Raw genomic sequence first — 21367 nt, 5'->3', positions numbered from 1 at the left:
CGTAAGGCTTTTTCCGGCGTAAAGTTACAATGCTGTTAAGTATGGACGTCGGGACAGCGTGGAATTTTCCATCGTTTACGTCGTTTGCGTAAGTCGTTCGCGAATAGGGCTTTGCGTAAGTTACGTTCACGTCGAAAGCATTGACTATTTGCGGGGTAATTAGGAGCATGCGCACTGGGATACGTTCACGATCGGCGCATGCGCCGTTCGTTAGAAACGTCATTTACGTGGGGTCATGCTTTATTTACATAAAACACGCCCACCTCTTCACAATTTGAATTAGGCACGCTTATGCCGGCACATTTACGTTACGCCGCCATAATTTCGGGTGCAAATTCTTTCAGAATACGGGACTCGCCTCTCAAAGTTACGGCGGCATAGCGTATATGAGATACGCTACGTCCGCCTAAAGATAGGCTATTCTTACTGAATCTAGCCCCAGGTGTGTACCCGGGGTCGGGGCCTAAGTTCACTTTCTGGATGTGGGAGAGATACTGACCGACCTTCACATACAAACCCTGTATACTATATTATACTACATACTACTACCGCCACTCCACCTGTATACTATATTATACTGTATACTATTACTACCACCACAATTGTAACGCTTTAATTAAGGGGGGTGCCGGGGGGGGGGCGCCGATAAAGATTCTCGCCAAGGGCGCTGGAGACCCTAGGTATGCCTCTGCTCCAGTGTCGGAGTTCCAGGTCACACAGATGTGTTCTAAACCAAATGATGGATGTCAGCAGAGATGCACCTCACACACTAAGGAAAATTCCCTTACAACATAAACAGCTTCTTTGCCTTTAGTAAATCAACCTCAAGGTGTGTATTATAAGCCGATAGACAAACATTACAGTTTGGGCTGGATAAGAACTCCCCCTTTGATTTCATAGACTAGAGACTTCCAATTAATGACATTTCCATGGAAGTCACCATAAAAGGCCTTCTGTACATCTTCTGAAGTCAGGATATAATCCCACATGTGGACGTCACCTATTTCACCAACCATTGACTGCTTAGAATCAAACCCTCCACCAATAGAATCTTGGTCCTGTCCCAGAACAATGCTGGTCTCTGCTGCGATAGAAGACCCTTTCATGGAGCCTCTTCTGGGGTAGAGCTTTCCATTGACCCAAAGTTGGACCACTCCGGTGTCGGAGTCCCAGATCACACAAGTGTGCCTCCAGTCCAAAGTCTCTGGGTACATTTTAAAATTAGTTTCTTCCTGGTTGATAAACATAGAAAAAGTGTTTGGAGGCTCTAAGAAGAAGAGAAAGGCATTGTCCTTCCCGGGAGTAGCGAGAGAGAAGGTAGTATAATGGCGGGAAAGGTCGGTATAAGAACGTAGACAGACGCTGACTTTACTCAATGGTCTTGTGATTGTAGGTCTTAGAATGACATGATCTGTGTTGGTTTCTTTGGGGAAGACGAAGACTTTACCTTCCAAGTCTAGGGAAGAAAACAGACAAAACTCATTACTGATACTTATCAATGCTTTCGATGCTGAATGATAAAATCAGAATCTATTTAGGTACTAAAATCATAACTAAACAACAATTGGATACAATCATATATCTCAGAATAGAAGTTTTATGTTAGGTGGGTTGTGGGCTCCTATGGGCGGTGGGTTATGGGCACCTATAGGTGGGTTGTGGGCTCCTATGGGCGGGTTGCGGGCTCCTATGGGTGGGCTGTGGGCTCCTATGGGTGGGTTGCAGGCTCCTATGGGTGGGTTGCGGGCTCCTATAGGCGGCGGGTTGTGGGCTCTTATGGGTGCAGGTTATGGGCTCCTGTAGGCAGCGGGTTGTGGGTCCTACGGGCAGCAGGTTGCGGGCTCCTATGGGCGGTGGGTTGCGGCACCTATATGTGGGTTGCGGGCTCCTATGGTTGGGTTGCGGGCTCCTACAGGCGGCGGATTGTGGGCTCCTATGGGGAGTGGGTTGTGGGCTCCTATGGGTGGGTTGCGGGTTTCTACAGGCAATCGGTTGCGGGTACCTATCTGCAGATTGTGGGCTCCTATGGGCGGTGGGTTGCATGCTCCTACGGGTGGCGGGTTGCGGGCTCCTATGGGCGGGTTGCGGGCTCCTACAAGTAGGTTGAGGGCTCCTACAGATGGCAGGGTGTGGGCTCCTATGGGCAGCGGGTTATGGGCTCCTATTGGCGGGTTGTGGGTCCTACGGGTGGCGGGTTGCAGACTCCTATGGGTGGCGGGCTCCTGTGGGTGGGTTGCGGGCTCCTATGGACGGGTTGCGAGATCCTGTGGGTGGGTTTGCAGGGTCCTATGGGGAGGTTGCGGGCTCCTACAGGCAGGGGGTTGCAGGCTCCTATGGACAGCGGGTTGTGGGCTCCCATGGTCAGGTTGCTGATCCTACAGGCGGTGGATTGTAGGCTCCTATGGACGGCGGGTTGCGGGATAATACGGGCGGTGGGTTGCAGGCTCCTACGGACGATGGGTTGCAGGCACCTACGGTCGGCGGGTTGCGGGCTCCTATGGACAGGTTGTGGACTCCTACGGGCGGCAGGTTGCAGGCTCCTATGGGCAGGTTGCGGGCTCCTTTGGGCGGCGGGTTTTAGGCTCCTATGGGCAGCAGGCTGCAGGCTCCTATGGGAGGGTTGCAGGCTCCTATAAGTGTGTTGCGGGCTTCTATGGGTGGGTTGCAGGCTCCTACAGGCGGCAGGTTGTAGGCTCCTATGGGCGGCGGGTTTTGGGCTCCTATGGGCGGGTTGCGGGTTCCTACAGGTGGTCGGTTGCGGGGACACCTATGGGCGGGTTGCAGGCTCCTACAGGCAGCGGGAAGCAATGCTTCTATGGGCGGCGGGTTGCGGGCTCCTACGGGTGTGTTGCGGGCTCCTATGTTTGGGCTGCAGGCTCCTACAGGTGGCGGGTGTGGGCTCCTATGGGCAGCGGGTTATGGGCTTCTATTGGCAGGTTGTGGGTCCTACAGGTGGCGAGTTTCGGACCCCTATGGGTGGCGGGCTCTTGTGGGTGAGTTGCAGTTTCCTACGGCCGGCAGGTTGCGGGCTCCTATGGGCGGGTTGCAGGCTCCTGTGGGTGGGTTGCGGGCTCCTACAGGCATGGGGTTGCAGGCTCCTATCGTTGAGTTGCTGGTCCTACAGGTGGCAGGGTGTGGGCTCCTGTGGGCAGAGGGTTATGGGCTCCTATTGGCAGGTTGTGGGTCCTATGGGCGGCGGGTTGCGGACTCCTATGGGTGGCGGGCTCCTATGGGTGGGTTGCGGGCTCCTACAGGTGTCGGGGTGTGGGCTCCTATGGGCAGTGGGTTATGGTCTCCTATTGGCAGGTTGTGGGTCCTACGGTGGGCTGGGTTGCAGACTCCTATGGGCGGTGGGCTCCTATGGGTGGGTGGCGGGCTCCTGTGGGTGAGTTGCAGGCTCCTACGGGTGGCAGGTTGCATGCTCCTACGGGCGGCGGGTTGCAGGCTCTCATGGGCAGGTTGCGGGCTCCTTTGGGTGGCGGGTTGCAGGCTCCTATGGGTGGGTTGCAGGCTCCTTTGGGCGGCGGGTTGCAGGCTCCTATGGGTGGGTTTCAGGCTCTTATGGGCGGGTTGCGGGCTCCTTCGGGCGGCAGGTTGCAGGCTCCTATGGGTGGGTTGCGGGCTCCTTTGGGCAGCGGGTTGCAGGCTCCTATGGGTGGGTTGCAGGCTCCTATGGGCGGTTTGCGGACTCCTTTGGGCGGCGGGTTGCAGGTTCCTATGGGCGGGTTGCGGGGCTCCTTTGGGTGGCGGTGTGACGGTATCAGTATGATATCCCCGTCAAGCATTCCCTCCTCTCCATACAAGAACATCACAGGATCATCCACACATGAGTCAAGACTGAATGCTGGAACCAAGACTGATTTATTGGCAGCTTGCTGCTGGTTATAAATACAGTTTTACAAGCTAAATCCTTAATCAAGGAACAATGGGAGCTCCACCCCCTTTTCACCCACTCTGGAGTTTCTCATACAGAATATAGCCAGACAATTCGAAGCCGACCTGAGACACATTTTCTTTAAATAATGACATCAGGGAAGTTAATTACAAGGTGTACAGAACACATTAGCTGGGCAGCCTGGCACCGCATAATGAAGCAATCAGAATACATAACATGAGTCACCTCTAATCACAGTAACAGGTTTAACATCCCTTTGAAATAAGGAGCTAGCTGCAGACGGGTCATTAACATGTCAATAGCTTGTAACACATGAATCCATTTTACCTCTAACCCACAATTTAACCAAGCAGGGAGATTTACACTGACATATCCTTCACAATGGCCCCCCTTTTTCTCCCTGCTCCGGCAAACCCGGTTGGACCTTCCCTGGTCCAGTAGGGTTGACGGGTTCAGAGCTTTTAGTCCGAGGTTAACTCCGTTTGGCGTGACTGACCTCCATTGGTAACTGCTTCCGACTCAGGTATGCCACCGGGTCGTCAGATCACACGCCGGTCAGTCCCCAAGTCTTTGTGCGATCTGCAGAGTCACCAGAAGTCAGTGTGAAGACGGCGAATGGGTCTGTGCGCCGCCATCTAGGTGTCCCGCTATGGGAGGGGCAGGTTATGGCTCTGAAGTGACAATCACAGGAGATTCATAAAAAGGAAAAGTTATATTTGTTGAAATGCTGTAGCACTGGTGCTCAGAGTCCGGGGGGGGGGGGAGGGGAATCAGAGCCCCATAAGGTCAGCCACCCCCTGCTCCCTCCGCAGCCGCCGGTTCTCCTCTTGGAGCTTCTCCAGCTCCATCTCCAGTTCATGGAGCCTGGGGGGGTCAGCCTGCTGTGACCTCAGGTGGTTGTTCTCCTCCTCCATGCGGCTTATGCACTCCTCCAGGTCCATGTATTCACGGATCAGCTCCTGCTTGCTCATGTCCTGCAGGCTTTCCACGTGGTCCTTCATCATCAGGAACTGGGTGGTGGTGTAAGGGGCCACCGGTGGGCCCTTGGCGAACATCTCGGCCCGCATCTGGGGCGCCCGCTGCGATTCCATCTCCTCCAGTCGCTTCTTCTCCTCCCAGGTCCGCTGGTTATATGACTTCCAGGACCTCTTCTTCTTGGAGGGTAGCTGGCGGTGCCTCTTTCTGCCCAGCTCCCTCCAGGGCCCCTCCGGCTCATGGCTGTCGCCCATGACCAGCTGACAATGGTGTTCCCTGTTGTCCGTAATAACAGATTGTACCATGAGGGCTTCATAAGGGGTGCCCAATGGTTCTTCCTGACCCAGCTCCTGGGGATCCCAAGCCGAGTCTACACAATGGGCTGCTGCTGGTGGGCGGTACCCAGGTTGAGACCAATTTGATCTGGTGTTGTCGTTCATGGGGCAATTCTGCTTGAAGTGACCCAGCTGTTTGCACCGGAAGCAGCGTTGTTCGTTGTCCTCCTGGCGCGGATAGCGAGGGCTCGATGTCATCGGTCTGTTAGGCGGTTGGTATCTAGCGGCTGGTGGGTGTGAGGGCGCCGTTGGTCGTGGAGGTTGTACCCGTGGTGTGACCTGGTTTGTCTTGCGAGTATCCGCATATTCATCCGCCAACTTCGCGGCCTCTGGTAGAGTCATGGGCCTGCGATCTCTCACCCAATCTTTGACGTCCGTCTGGATGTGATTGTAAAATTGCTCCAGGAGCATTAGTTGCAAAATGTCCTCTGCGGTGGTGGCCTGGCTGCTGTTAACCCAGTTAGAGGCCGACAGGGACAACTGGCATGCCCATTCCGCGTAAGAGTCTTTCGTGGTTTTGCGTGAGTCCCTGAACTTCTGTCGGTGGGACTCTGGGGTTACTGCATAACGAGCCAGGAGCACTTCTTTAACCCGGGCGTAGCTATGGATATCCTGATCTGGCACGGTCCGGAAAGCATCAGAAGCTTTGCCTGACAGTTTGCCTGACAATATTGAAACCCACTCTCCTCTAGCTATTCGGTGCAGGTTACATTGTCGCTCAAAATCTGCCAGGTAGTTATCAATCTCACAGTCCTTTTCATCAAAAGCTTTAAAAGCGCTAAACGGAATCTTCCTTGTGTCTGCTGTGCTGTACTCACTGTTTGGAGAATGTGCGGCTGCTTGTTGGACTGCTGCCAGTTTTAACTGTAGCTCTGCATCTCTTATTTGTTTATCCTCCTTCGCTAACAGGTCCATCACTTTCAGCACCACATCCGGCGTTGGGTTCGGGCCGAACCACGCTAGCTTCTCTCTCATTAGCTTTTTGGTTGGTGACTCCTCCTGAATCACTGGTGTCTCCATCTCTTGTACTGCTGGCGTTGCTGCAATCACGTTCTCCTGGTCTAGCTCCATTAATTCTGCTATGATGACCGCTTGGTTTTGTTGCTAGCAATCCTTCCACGAACTTCCAGTAGTTCTTTTAAGCAGGGTGTAGCAGCCTTCCATTCACTGTTCCCAGTGTCTGCTTGGAGTCCTGGTGTAAGGGAGAGTAGAAGGGAAGATCCCGCTGCTGCCAACCAATTGTGACGGTATCGGTATGATATCCCCGTCAAGCATTCCCTCCTCTCCATACAAGAACATCACAGGATCATCCACACATGAGTCAAGACTGAATGCTGGAACCAAGACTGATTTATTGGCAGCTTGCTGCTGGTTATAAATACAGTTTTACAAGCTAAATCCTTAATCAAGGAACAATGGGAGCTCCACCCCCTTTTCACCCACTCTGGAGTTTCTCATACAGAATATAGCCAGACAATTCGAAGCCGACCTGAGACACATTTTCTTTAAATAATGACATCAGGGAAGTTAATTACAAGGTGTACAGAACACATTAGCTGGGCAGCCTGGCACCGCATAATGAAGCAATCAGAATACATAACATGAGTCACCTCTAATCACAGTAACAGGATTAACATCCCTTTGAAATAAGGAGCTAGCTGCAGACGGGTCATTAACATGTCAATAGCTTGTAACAGGCGGGTTGCAGGCTCCTATGGGCGGCAGGCAGCAGCCCCTGTGTCCTCTCTGAATCACAACGGTTTCTGCCGCATGGCTCCTCCCTCTTCCTCCTAGGCATCCAATAGGATTGCCTGTCCATTCAGCCAATCGGGTGACCGGTGTCATAAACAGCTTTCTGATTGGCCGGGAGGAGGATCAGTGTCACAACAGGGAAAATTGATTTGCTGTTGTAACACACCTGGGTGGGCTCGGAGCGCCAACCAAGCCCACGCTATTTTGAAGCCTATTAGAGTCGGTGTCCTGAGGAGACGGACGCATGGATAGGGGAGGTGGCAATGGAGGGGGGGGGGGGGGTTTTGATCCTATCAGAGATATACCTGGAATTTGAAAGCCCCTATTGAAAGCAGTATGTCCAAGAGGTTTTCCTATCAAAAAATGTCCAATACCGGTCCACCACTCCTTGCAGACTAAGTCCGGAGTGATCCACATGGACATCTGTGACCCCTCCACCCCTAACAAGCCTTCTGTCTTTGTGGGGCTGAACTCAGGTCATGGCTTAGACCTCACCCAACCCCTCGGCTCTCCTATGGAACTCGGTGATCCAAGGGCGGTCATTCGGTGAGAAGAGCATCCAATGGAAAGAGCTCAGGTCTACCTTGTAAGAACCTCTTTAGATAAAGGAAAAATGGACAAGCGGAGAAGAATCTGAATATTACACATCTCTGATTTCCACTAGCAGTAAGTGTGAGCGGGATCAATCACCTACCTTCCTGAGCGAGAGACACGGGGACCACCAACAGCAACACCACCACCACACTCAGCTCCATCTCCCTGAGGACATAGAAAATCATTAAAAAAATGAATCACTTCGGTCCTACATGTAAAAATAATTTTTTTTTTGCTAGGAAATTAATCAGAACCCCCCAAACATTATATATGAGACCAGAGACTCCAGGGAATAAAATACCGGATATTGCAATGTTTTTGTCACACAGAGGCGGCTCTAGGCTTTGTGAGGCCCTTAAGCAAAACTAACCACAAGGTGGGGCCCCACCATGCCATAATGCAGGGGTCTCCAAACTTTCTAAAGGGGGCCGGAAATTGGTGTCAGTGGGGAGAATAGTGCCCCCTCATTGGTGTCAGTGGGGAGAATAGTGTCCCATCATTGGTGTCAGTGGGAGGAATAGTGTCTCATCATTGGTGTCAGTGGGGAGAATAGTGTCCCATCATTGGTGTCAGTGGGAGGAATAGTGTCCCATCATTGGTGTCAGTGGAAGGAATAGTGTCCCATCATTGGTGTCAGTGGATTAGTGTCCCCCTCATTGGTTTCAGTGAAATAGTGTCCCATCATTGGTTTCAGGGGAATAGTGTCCCCTCAATTGTGTCAGAGGAATAGTGTCCCCTCAATGGTGTCAGTGGAATAGTGTCCCCTCAATGGTGTCAGTGGAATAGTGTCCCCTCAATGGTGTCAGTGGAATAGTGTCCCCTCAATGGTGTCAGTGGAATAGTGTCCCCTCAATGATGTCAGTGGAATAGTGTCCCCTCAATGGTGTCAGTGGAATAGTGTCCCCTCAATGATGTCAGTGGAATAGTGTCCCTTCAATGGTGTCAGTGGAATAGTGTCCCCTCAATGGTGTCAGTGGAATAGTGTCCCCTCAATGGTGTCAGTGGAATAGTGTCCCCTCAATGATGTCAGTGGAATAGTGTCCCCTCAATGGTGTCAGTGGAATAGTGTCCCCTCAATGATGTCAGTGGAATAGTGTCCCCTCAATGGTGTCAGTGGAAGAGTGTCCCCTCAATGGTGTCAGTGGGAGGAATAGTGTCCCAACATTGGTGTCAGTGGAATAGTGTCCCCTCAATGGTGTCAGTGGAATAGTGTCCCCTCAATGGTGTCAGTGGAATAGTGTCCCCTCAATGGTGTCAGTGGAATAGTGCCCCCTCAATGATGTCAGTGGAATAGTGTCCCATCATTGGTGTCAGTGGAATAGTGTCGCCGCCATCTTGCTTCACCCTACCTATGCCGTGGAAGCTACCGCGCATGCATCAAAGTCATTTCGAGCATGCGCGGGTTTCCACGGCGACAGGTGAGTATACACACTCTCGGGTTTCTCGTCGGGAAACAGGCTGACAAGAATCTCGACGAGAAAAAAGAGAGCAGGTTCTCTTTTTTTCTCGTTGAGATTCTGGCCAGATTTCCAGATGAGAAACCTGAACGCCTCGTACACACGCACGGGAATCTCGGCAAGAAGCAGTTTTCTTGCTGTTTTTCGTCGAGAAAACCGGTCGTGTGTACGAGGCTTAACCACTTGCCGCCCGCCAATGACAAAATGATGGCGGCAAAGTGGTTTCAATATTCTGAGTGGATGTCATATGACGTCCTCAGGATATTGAGCCGCCGCGCGCCCCCGGGGGCGCGCATCACGGCGATCGTTGTTGCAGGGTGTCAGTCTGACACCACGCAACACGATCTAGGTAAAGCGTCTCTCACGGAGACTCTTCACCACGTGATCAGCCGTGTCCAATCACGGTTGATCACGATGTAAACAGGAAAAGCCGATAATCGGCTTTTCCTCACTCGCGTCTGTCAGGAGCGAGTAGAGGAGAACCGATCGGCTGCTCCTGTGACAGGGGGGGTTTGTGCTGATCGATTATCAGCACAGCCCCCCCCGAGGATGCCCACTGGACCACCAGAGATGCAAAAAAACACAGGTATGCCACCCTAGACCACCAGGGATGACAATGACACAAAAAATGGGCATCACTGATTGGCAGGCATTGCTTGGCATTGATTGGCATCCATTAGTACAACACATACGATGTCCATCCATGCCGCCTATCCGTGCCCATCCATGCCGCCTATCCATGCCGCCTATCTGTGCCCATCCGTGCCACCTATCCATGCCCATCTATGCCGCCTATCAGTGCCCATCCATGCTGCCCACCAGTGCCACATATTAGTGCCCATCAATGCCACCACATTGGTGCCCATCAGTGCCGCCTTATCAGTGCTTGTCAGTGCAGTACCATCAGTGCCCATCAGTGAAGGAGAATACTTACTTATTTACCTATCCGTGCCCATCCATGCTGCATATCAGTGCCGCCTATCCGTGCCCATATGTGCCGCCTATCCATGCCTATCCATGCCGCCTATTCGTGCCGATCCGTGCTTCCTATCCGTGCCACCTATCCGTGCCCATATGTGCCGCCTATCCGTGCCCCCTATCCGTGCTCATTCGTGCGCATCCGTGCTGCCTATCCGTGCCGCCTATCCGTGCCCATATGTGCCGCCTATCCATGCCGCCTATCCGTGCCCATATGTGCCGCCTATCCATGCCTATCCATGCCGCCTATTTGTGCCGATCCGTGCTGCCTATCCGTCCCGCCTATTCATGCCCATATGTGCCGCCTATCCATGCCGCCTATCCGTGCCCATCTGTGCCGCCCATTCATGCCCATCCATGCTGCCTATCCGTGCCGCCTATCCGTGCCCATCCGTGCCGCCTATTCATGCCCATCCATGCCGCCTATCAGTGCCCATCCGTGCTGCCCATCAGTGCCGCATATTAGTGCCCATGAATGCCACCACATTGGTGCCCATCAGTGAAGGAGAAAACTTACTTATTTACAATGGTTTATAACGGAAAAAAAAACTTTTTTTTCCCCTAAATTTTCGGTCATTTTTTATTTATTTTTTGCAGAAAAAGAGGTGATCAAATACCACCAAAAGAAATCTCTATTTGTGGGAACAAAATGATAAAAATGTAGTTTGGGTACAGTGTGGCACGACCGCGCAATTGTCATTCAAAGTGCGACAGCGCTGAAAGCTAAAAATTGGTCTGGGCGGGAAGGTGTAGAAGTGCCACCCGGTATGGAAGTGGTTAAAAAAAACCCACAAAAGTTTGTCCAGTTTTTTTTTTCTATAATGTGAAAGATGTTACGCCGAGTAAATAGATACCTAACATGTCACACTTTAAAATTGCGCACGCTCGTGGAATGGCGCAAAACGTTGACACTTAAAAATCTCCATAGGTCGACGCTTTAGAAATGTTTACAGGTTACCAGTTTAGAGTATTGCTCTCGCTCCAACGTTCGCGGCGACACCTCACATGTGTGGCGTGAACGTTGTTTACATCCGCGTTCGCTCCTGCTTGCGAGCACGTGGGGGGCGGGGGGAGCTTTAACCACTTCAATACCGGGGGACAATTGCGCCCCATTCCTGCCCAGGCTGTCGCTGTTTAAATGACCATTGCGCGGTCGTGCTACGCTGTACCCAAAGAGAATTTTTATCATTTTGTTCCCACAAATAGCGCTTTCTTTTGGTGGTATTTGATCACCTCTGCGGTTTTTATTTTTTGCCAAACAAATAAAAAAAGATGGAAAATGTGGGAAAAAAAAAGCCTTTCTTTTGTTTCTGTTATAAGATGTTGTAAATACCGTATTTAATGGGGGTATTGCGCGCTCCGGCGTATAGCGCGCACCCCTAAAGTGGACCCGACATTCCTGTAAAAAAAGATTTTAGTACTTACAGTTTTGGTGTCTTGCGCGGCGTCCATCGGCGGCCTCGTCGGGTCCGGCGTCCGTCTGCGGTTTCGGGTGTCCTCTTCGTCGGGTCCGGCGTCCTTCTGCAGCGTCCTCCCCGCCCGATCCTCGCTTTCCCGCGCTGAGTTTGAATACTGCGCCGGCATATACTGAGCGCAGTACACTCGTGTATAGTCGGGCAGGCTCGGCTACTCTCGCGCTCACGTCCTGTACGTCCAGGACGTGAGAAAGCGGGTATCGGCGTATATCGCGCACCCACGATTTTGCCCTGATTTTCAGGGCAAAAAAGTGTGCGGTATACGCCGATAAATACGGTAAGTACGTTTTCTCCTTCACTGACGGGCACTGATAAGGTGGCACCAATGAGGTGGCACTGATAGGTGGCACTGATGGGCACTGGTAGGCAGCACGGATTGTCACTCATGGGTGGCACTGATGGGCACTAAAAGGCTGCACTGATGGGTACTTATGAGTGATATACAAACAACGGAACACAAACTCCTGCGCACGGGTGGGATGTTCAACACTCGGTCAATAGTCTGCTGGGCTCTGAGGAAGAGGCCCTTGACGCCTCGAAACGCGTAAGCCAGCAGTGACGTACCTCGAAACCCCCCCCTACATTCCAGAGTGTGTTCGAGGGGTATTTTATTTCATCGTTTGTGACAAGCCTTTTATCACCATTTGTTTGTGAGTAGTTTTTAATTCCAGGACAATACAGTGTCCTGGAATGAAACTGACACAGCTACCCCCCGGGCCAATCTGATGCCCCCAAAAATGGCCGCTGCATCACCACTTTACTCACTGACAGTACTTGTCCTGGCCGGGAATGTCTGGAGGAACACAATCCCACCCCCTGCTTGTGATTGGAGAAATCATAAATCCCGCCTCTTGTGTCCAATAACTGTGCTGTGATTCGTTACAGCACAAGCTGATTTTTGGGAAGGGGGGGTGTCCCTGAATGTCAGTTTGGAAATGTGGTCACCCTACTGCCTGGGCACTGATTGGCATATCCCTGGTGGTCTAGTGTGGCACACCTGGTGGCAGGGCTGATCCTAGGCAGGGTGCATTGCACCCAGGCGCCTGCAGAGGTGGGGGCGCCAAACATCTAACAGACTCTCTAACAGAAGCCCTCTCTGTGTCCATAAGAGAGGCCCCCCTCCAGGTCCCAATAAAGTACTCTGCTCCTCTTCCTGTATTTTGATTATTGTTAAGAGATCATGTAAGGATCCCAGGGTAATGAAGACTTCATGGGGGAGCATTTCTGTGGTTGAGTCATTGCCATAGCAACATTTGTAAAGGGGAGGAGTTAGTAAAATGACGACGCCCATGTGGGGGTGCCAAAAATATTTCTGCACCCAGGCGCCTGTGACCCTAGGATCGGCCCTGCCTGGTGGTCCAGTGTGATGGCCATCCCTGGTGGTCCTGGTGGCATTTGAGGTGTCCTGGGTGGGAATCCGAGGGGGGGGCTGCGCTGATAAACAATCAGCACAGGCCCCTCCCCCCCCCGTCAGGAGAGCAGCCGACCGGCTGTCAGCTACTCACGTCTGTCAGAGGCGAGTGAGGAAAAGCCAATCAACGGCTCTTCCTGTTTACATCGTGTTCAGCTGTGATTGGACACGGCTGATCACGTGGTAAGTGCTCGTTGTAGTGTTGTGTCAGATTGACACACTGCACCACCGATCCCCCCCCCCCCCCGCGGGCGCGAGGTGGCTGTTATCCTGCTGGACATCATATGATGTCCAGTCAGGATAACGGAACCACCACCCGGCCGTCATTCTGCTATAGGCCGGGCAGGAAGTGGTTAAAAAAATATATATATATATTGTTTATTTTATTTGTATTTCTTTATTTTTACACCTTTTTTTTGATCACTTTCATTCCTATTACAATCCCTTGTAATAGGAATATAACATGACTTTGTTCCAGATGAACTAGATGCACTTGTGTCTTTTTTCAGCCTGACTAACTATGTAACTATGACAGGTCCTCTTTATGGAGAGATGTCTACAAGTCCCCACATCTCTCCTCTAGGCTGGAAAGCCCGAGACCTTTCCAGCTAAAAACGTGGCAGTGTTTACATCTGCCGATGCCGGAAGTGACATCACAACGTTGCGCCCGGCCTCCAAAGATCATAGAGATGACCGGGGACCATGTGGTCCTTGGTCAGCTCTATGGTAAACTTCCGCCACTGGCTGATTCATCCTGCAGCTCCGCCAATCACATGGGCGAGTCGGTTAGAGCAACATAGGGTGTGGGGAGGGGGGGACATCCCCTCCCGCCGCCTGTGAAAACAATCAAGTGGCTGAACAGCTGCTATTATGGGCCCAGATTCAGTAAGCAATTGCGCCTGCGTAACCATAGTTACGCAGCGCAATTGCTTACTTGCTCCGGCGTTACGAATGCTCCTGATTCAGAGAACTCGTTACGCCGACTGCAGCCTAAAATCTGCGTGGCATAAGGCTCTTATGCCACGCAGAATTTAGGCTGCATTCTTGCGTTGACCGCTAGGGGGCGCTCCCATTGTGGTCAGCGTATAGTATGCAAATTGCATACTTACGCCGATTCACAATGTTGCGCGGGCCCTGCGTACGCAAGTTACGGAGTTTCCGTACGCCGTCTTTAGCGTAAGGCTGCCCCTTCTAATAGTAGGGGCAGCCAATGCTAAAGTATACCCTCCGTTCCCGCGTCATGAAATTTGTATTTCACGCTGTTTGCGTAAGTGATACGTGAATGGCGCTGGACGCCATTCACGTTCACTTTGAAGCAAATGACGTCCTTGCGACGTCATTTGCCGCAATGCACGTCGGGAAAGTTTCCCGACGGAGCAATGCGCTCTACGCTCGGCTTGGGAGCGCGCCTAATTTAAATGATTCCCGCCCCCGGCGGGATCATTTACATTGCGCGCGCTTACGCCGGGCAATTTTGCCGGCGCGCCCTCGCAATTTACGGAGCTACTGCTCCGTGAATCAAGGGCAGCGCAGTAAATTTGCGGGGGCGCAGGGCAAAAACGTTGCCCTGCGCCTCAGTAAAAAATGCACAATTGTACTTGAATCTAGCCCATTATTATTATTATTAGTAGTAGTAGTAGTAGTACCCTAATGGAAAAAAAAATTGTAGTAGAAGTACCCTATTTGTTTTTACATTTATTTATTAATTTATTATTATTGTTATTATTATTATTATTATTATTATTATTATTATTATTATTATTAGTAGTAGTAGTAGTAGTAGTAGTAGTAGTAGTACCCTGATGAAAAAAGTAATAATAGTAGTACCCTAGTTTTTTTTTTACATTAATTTATTATTATTATTATTATTATTATTATTATTATTATTATTATTAGTACTAGTAGTACCCTAAGGAAAAAAAATCATAATAAATGAATAATAATAATAATAATAATAAAAAATAAATTAAATTTAATGGAAAAGCTAAAAAAGCTGTAATACCTAGCAACAAATCATGCAACAGATAATAGTGTTCTCTATTGGCTAATAAAAACATGGCAAAGCTGAAAAACGCTGTATATAAACACGCAAGCCGCGCATTAAAAATGTGCGAAAATCCTGCATAAAAACCTGTGAAAAAAGGTTAGAAAATCGATTAAAGACGTTGCACTTAGGTGTGAATGCAGCCTAGGGTGTTGGGTTCCTGACTGTTCTGAGCTGACCTCTGACTTTATATATTGTTGGTCACCGACCAGAACTAAGAATTAAGGGCCAGATTCACATAGAAGAGCGGTGGCGTAACGTATCGTAGATACGTTACACCGCCGCAATTTTTCATCGCAAGTGCCTGACTCACCAAGCACTTGCGATGAAAACCTACGCCGGCGGCCTCCGGGCGCAAGGTGGGCCAATTTAAATGGGCGTGTGCCATTTAAATGAGGCGCGCTCCCGCGCCGGACCTACCGCGCATGCTCCGTTTCCGAACTCCCGCCGTGCTTTGCGCGAAGTGACGTCATTTTTCCGAACGGCGACGCGCGTAGCGTAATTCCGTATTCCCGAACGGCTTACGCAAACAACGTTATTTTTTAAATTTCGACGCGGGAACGACGGCCATACTTTAGACAGCAATACGATTGCTGTGTAAAGTTAAGGCACCAAAAAAAACTACTAACTTTGCGACGGGAAACTAGACTAGCGGCGACGTAGCGAACGCAAAAAACCGTCGGGAATCGCTGTAACTCCTAATTTGCATACCCGACCCTGGTTTACGACGCAAACTCCCCCCAGCGGCGGCCGCGGTATTGCATCTTAAGATTCGACAGTGTAAAACAATTTCACCTGTCGGATCTTATGGATATCTATGCGTAACTGATTCTATGAATCCGTCGCATAGATAGAAACAGAGATACGACGGCGTATCGGCAGATACGCCGTCGTATCCCTTTTGTGAATCTGGCCCTAAGATATCAGATTTTTCTCATCTTCATCCTTATCCAAGACAATCACACCTATTCATCTTAGTCCCCCGGCTTCGTGTGTTACCTGCGATCTCTGTGTCCGGTGTGGTCAGTCTGGTTGAAGTCTTCTCTCCCTTTGTCCAGTCTCAGCCCTCAGAAGATCCTCCTGGTAATGGTGAGATGAGAGGATGGAGGGGGGTTAAGTCTCTTCATTGTTGATAACTCCTCCTCCTCCTCCGACCTCCATCAATGAGAAGTTAGCATGAAGAATAGAGTTACTTCTTAAATATTATCACTTTTCTGTATAACCTTCCGTTAAGGTTCTGCCCTGAGGATTGTTGCACGACAGCTCAGGAAACCAACCATTATTCCTGGGAAATGATAAGGAAGGAGAAATGGCAAAATAAACAGTTCTCAGAAGACAGATAATTCAGGAATTATGGGGCCCCTTACACAGCTTCAGGCATGTGCCCCCCTGGAGCAGAGAACCGGGGGGGGGGGCCTTTACAAAGAAAAGAAGAAATAAAGAAAACTATATATATAAAAAAGGGGGGTAGCCATCTGGAGCCCTGGGGACCTCTGGGCCCTCTAATAAAAAAAATATATATATATAAAAATATATGTTTTTATTTTTTTAAAAGGGGGGTTGCCATCTGGCGCCCTGGGGACCTCTGGGCTCTTTAATAATAAATTATATATATATATATATATATATATATATATATATATATATATATATATATATATATATATATATATATATTAGGGTTGTCTCGATACCACTTTTTTAGGACTGAGTACAAGTACCGATACTTTTTTTCATGTACTCGCCGATACCGAATACCGATACTTTTTTTTAAATGCAGTCTTGTGGCCTCAAATGCAGCCTAGTGTCCCCAAATGCAGCCTTGTCCCTAAATTCAGCCTTGTCCCTAAATTCAGCCTTGTCCCTAAATTCAGCCATGTCCCTAAATTTAGCCATGTCACTGATGCAGCCATGTCCCTCATGCAGCCATGTCCCTCATGCAGCCATATCCCTGATGCAGCCATGTTCCTGATGCAGCCATGTCCCTGATGCAGCCATGTCCCTGATGCAGCCATATCCCTGATGCAGCCATATCCCTGATGCAGCCATGTCCCTAAATTCAGCCATGTCCCTAAATTTAGCCATGTCCCTGATGCAGCCATGTCCCTGATGCAGCCATATCCCTGATGCAGCCATATCCCTGATGCAGCCATGTCCCTAAATTCAGCCATGTCCCTAAATTTAGCCATGTCCCTGATGCAGCCATGTCCCTGATGCAGCCATGTCCCTGATGCAGCCATGTCCCTCATGCAGCCATGTCCCTAATGCAGCCTTGTGTCCCCTAGTAGAAAGCCAAGTCCCCCCCCCCCCCCGCCGCTGCCGATATCTAGTATATATATATATATATATATAAAAAAATAATAATAAAAAATAATAATAAAAAATTATTATTTTTTATAAAAAAAAGGGGGGTTGCCATTCGGGGGCCCTGGGGACCTCTGGGCCCTTTAATAATAATAATAATAATAATAATAATAATAATAATATATATAAATAAAAAATTAAAAGAAATAAGAAAATATATAAAAAAAGAGGGGTTGTCATCCGGGGCCCTTGGGATCTCCAGGCCCCTGGGGACCTCCGGGCCCCTTACAGGTGTACTGCCTGTACCCCCCGATGGCGGCCCTGATGATATATAATATCTTAGTGGTCAGTGGGACCAACGGTTTGTTAAAAACATGGTCGGTGATGTCACAAGAGGGGGCGGTGCCACCATGTGACATTGCCAGGTGGCTTCGCCCCTTATCTATATAAGAACTGTCAAATGGCAAGCCAAACATTTGGCGGTTTACCTTATTTGATGGCGGAGCGTTTCTTTTTTCAGGTCGGCGGTGTGGCGGCGTCGTGATTCAAGATGGATCTACATTGATGAATGGGTAGGGGTACTATGTACCCCATATTCATTCACATGAGGGGGTGGGATCTGAGGGATTCCAGGATCCAATAAGCCACCCACAACCACCATCCAGGGTATTGGGGAAGAGGCCCTTGATCCCATCCACATGAGGACAAGGTGCTTTGGGGTGGGCAGGACAGAGTCCCCCTTCCCCAAAGCACCCACCCCCCCTTATTGAGGGCATGTGGCCTGGTATGCTTCAGGTTCCTGACCTGCTGGACTGCATGCTCGGATAAGGGTCTAGTATGAATTTTGGGTAGGACTCCACACCATTTTTTTTTTATTTTGGTGTGGTGTTCCCCTTAAAATCCATACCATACCCAAAGGGCCTGATATGAATTGGGGCGACCCCCATGTGTTGTTTTTCACTCTTTTATTGCTGGCTATTCACTGCACCCTGATTGGGCAAAGCTTTGCCCAATCAGGGCTTAGAATGCACTGTGCTTTCTAAGCCCTGCATTGCATTGCAGGGCGTTCAGTGGGGGGAACACCCACCGAACATCCTGCAAATCTGAGTGTTCGCCGAACCGTTTGCCCAACTCTATTGCCAGTATAACGACTTCATTTTTAGACAAACATGTTATATAACCAATACACAATTATACTGTATTCTTATTGGTTAAGGACAAGTGTCCACCTTTCTTTGTTATTCATATACCCACATCCCTCCCACTGTAGGACACATGACGTCCTGGACTTTGAGTGGAGATATCTGGATGATGGGTGCAGCTGCAGGCATCATTCAGATATAAAAAAATTCAGCCAGCGATGCCCTGCACCATAAAAACATTCATAGAGGCTGTTCAGCTGCTTGATTGTTCTTACAGGCGGTGGGAGGGGACTACCCCCTCCCGCTGCCCTCTGGTGCTTCTACCAGCTAGCCTATGCGAACGGTGAGCCAGATAAAGAATTCCACCAGCGGCTGAAGTTCACCATAGAGCATAGCGTGGACCAGATGGTCCCCAGGAGTCTCTATTGCCTTTGGAGGTTGTACGCGACGTTACAACATGACCAGTGGCGGTGCGTCCATAGAGGGCGCCGGAGCGCCGCCCCCTCTGGCTCCCGCACCGCCACTGATACAATACATAGATTCATGCATTGCATGATTCTATGTATTGTTGCCGCTTCCGCCGACTATTCCGATGGCCGGCCCCCTGGCGAGCGCCGGCCATCTGAAATGGCAGCTGGTTGGCTGTGGAAGTGCCTATCAGAGACAGCGGCTCTGATAGGCTTTCCGATTACAGCCTGAGGGCTCTAATCGGCTTCCGAATACTTATCCAAGGGACGTACGGGGGGGGGGGGCGTTCCTTGGATAAGACTAACAGGCTGCTCAGCCAATCAGGTTCACCGAATCTGGGTTACCTGTAACCTGATTGGCTGAAGCGTCATCGAGGGCGGGAGAAGATATTAAGGGACCATGGAAGGAGGTTGGCCGACCCCAGAAAGGTAAGTGCAAGGAGGGAGGGGGCATTTTACAGGACACAGTGGCGACAATTGATGGGCACAGTGGCGACAATTGATGGGCACAGTGGTAACAATTGATGGCACAGTGGTAACAATTGATGGCACAGTGGCTGTGTTTAATGGCATGGCACAGTGGCTGCGTTTGGCATGGCACAGTGGTGACAATTGATGGCACAGTGGCGACAATTGATGGCACAGTGGTGACAATTGATGGCACAGTGGCTGCGTTTGGCATGGCATAGTGGTAACAATTGCTGGGCACAGTGGTAACAATTCATGGCACAGTGGTAACAATTGATGGCACAGTGGCTGTGTTTAATGGCATGGCACAGTGGCTGCGTTTGGCATGGCACAGTGGTGACAATTGATGGCACAGTGGCGACAATTGATGGCACAGTGGTGACAATTGATGGCACAGTGGCTGCGTTTGGCATGGCATAGTGGTAACAATTGCTGGGCACAGTGGTAACAATTCATGGCACAGTGGTAACAATTGATGGCACAGTGGCTGCGTTTGATGGCATGGCACATGGCACAGTGGCGATAAATGATAGCACAGTGGCTGCGTTTGATGGCATGACACGGTGGCGACAATTGATGGCACAGTGGCGACATTTGATGGGCACAGTGGCTGCATTTGATGGGCACAGTGGCTGCAATTGATGGGCACAGTAGCTGTGTTTGATGAGCACAGTGAGGCTGTAATTGTTTTTTTTTTCCGTTTGTTTGTTCCCCCCACAAAAATGTTGAGCACCAGCCACCACTGGACATGATGTCCAGCTATGGATGCCACCTGTCCGGGTTTTGAATCATGTGTCCCCGTTTCAGGCAGACTAAAACCCAGACACATTATTCAGACCGGGCTGTGGCTCCTCAAGTAACCAAGACAGTCACACACAAATCTGTTGCCTTCTAGGAGCTGTGGGTGGCTGTCTAGGGACAGGGTGATGGGGGGGGTCGGCATCACTGGGGGGGCAGGGCGATGATGTCAGCAAGAGTAATTTGGCTACACACACTTTACGCTGTGGCACGCTATACGCACCACATTACTACTCTCCTTGGGGCACCCATGATAAAGTGTTTGGGTTTGTCTTAAAGCAGGGGTCTCAAAGTACCGGCCCGCGAGCCATTTGCGGCCCGCGGACCGGTTTTAAATGGCCCGCAGGCAGGGCGGGTGCCGCGGAAGTGTAGATTGAGGTGCATGAAGAGTAGCGCAGGAAGCGTCTGTCATAAGTTCACTTGTCTCTCATGTCACACTGCTACTCCCCGGTGGCCCCTCCTCCCGTCCATCCCCATTTGCTTGTGACATCATCTGGGATGGACGAGAAGAGAGAGGGGGGCTGTCGGGGAGTAGCAGCGCGACATGAGAGACAAGTGAACTTATGACAGACGCTTCCTGCGCTACTCTGCCTTTGAAGAAAACAACAAGTAAATGCTGACCTGTGCCCTGGTGTGCTCCCATGTGCCCTGATGTGCTTTCATGTGCCCTGATTGTGCCCTGATGTGCTCTCATGTGCCCTGATGTGCTCTGATGTGCTCTCATGTGCCCTGATGTGCTCTCATGTGCCCTCATGTGCCCTCATGTGTCCTGATGTGCTCTCATGTGCCCTGATGTGCCCAGATGTGCTCTGATGTGCCCTGATGTGCTCTGATGTGCCCTGATGTGCCCTCATGTGCCCTGATGTGCTCTCATGTGCCCTGATGTGCTCTCATGTGCCCTGATGTGCTCCCATGTGCCCTGATGTGCTCCCATGTGCCCTGATTGTGCCCTGATGTGCTCTAATGTGCCCTGATGTGCCCTGATGTGCTCTCATGTGCCCTGATGTGCTCCCATGTGCCCTGATGTGCTCTCATGTGCCCTGATGTGCCCTGGTGTGCTCCCATGTGCCCTGATGTGCTCCCATGTGCCCTGATGTGCTCTCATGTGCCCTGATTGTGCCCGGGTGTGCCCTGATGTGCTCTGGTGTGCCCTGATGTGCTCTCATGTGCCCTGATGTGCTCTCATGTGCCCTGATGTGCCCTCATGTGCTCTCATGTGCTGTGATGTGCTCTCATGTGCCCTGATGTGCTCTCATGTGCCCTGATTGTGCC

General features: G+C 50.6%; 1 protein-coding gene across 1 annotated transcript; it reads right to left on the bottom strand.

Moving 5' to 3' along the window:
- Positions 1–779: 779 nt before the first annotated feature.
- LOC120933788 (C-reactive protein-like) lies at positions 780–16026 on the bottom strand. Its single transcript, XM_040347183.1, has 3 exons — positions 15916–16026; positions 7652–7716; positions 780–1456 (listed from the first exon to the last, which is right to left on the bottom strand). The coding sequence occupies exons 2-3, from the start codon at positions 7710–7712 to the stop codon at positions 858–860; spliced, it is 660 nt and encodes a 219-aa protein (XP_040203117.1). The 5' UTR covers positions 7713–7716; positions 15916–16026; the 3' UTR covers positions 780–857.
- Positions 16027–21367: the final 5341 nt, after the last annotated feature.

This window comes from Rana temporaria, chromosome 3, assembly GCF_905171775.1.
Source record: "Rana temporaria chromosome 3, aRanTem1.1, whole genome shotgun sequence".
In the NCBI taxonomy this organism is placed as follows: Eukaryota; Metazoa; Chordata; class Amphibia; order Anura; family Ranidae; genus Rana; species Rana temporaria.
This window is presented reverse-complemented; position numbering and strand designations above follow the sequence as displayed.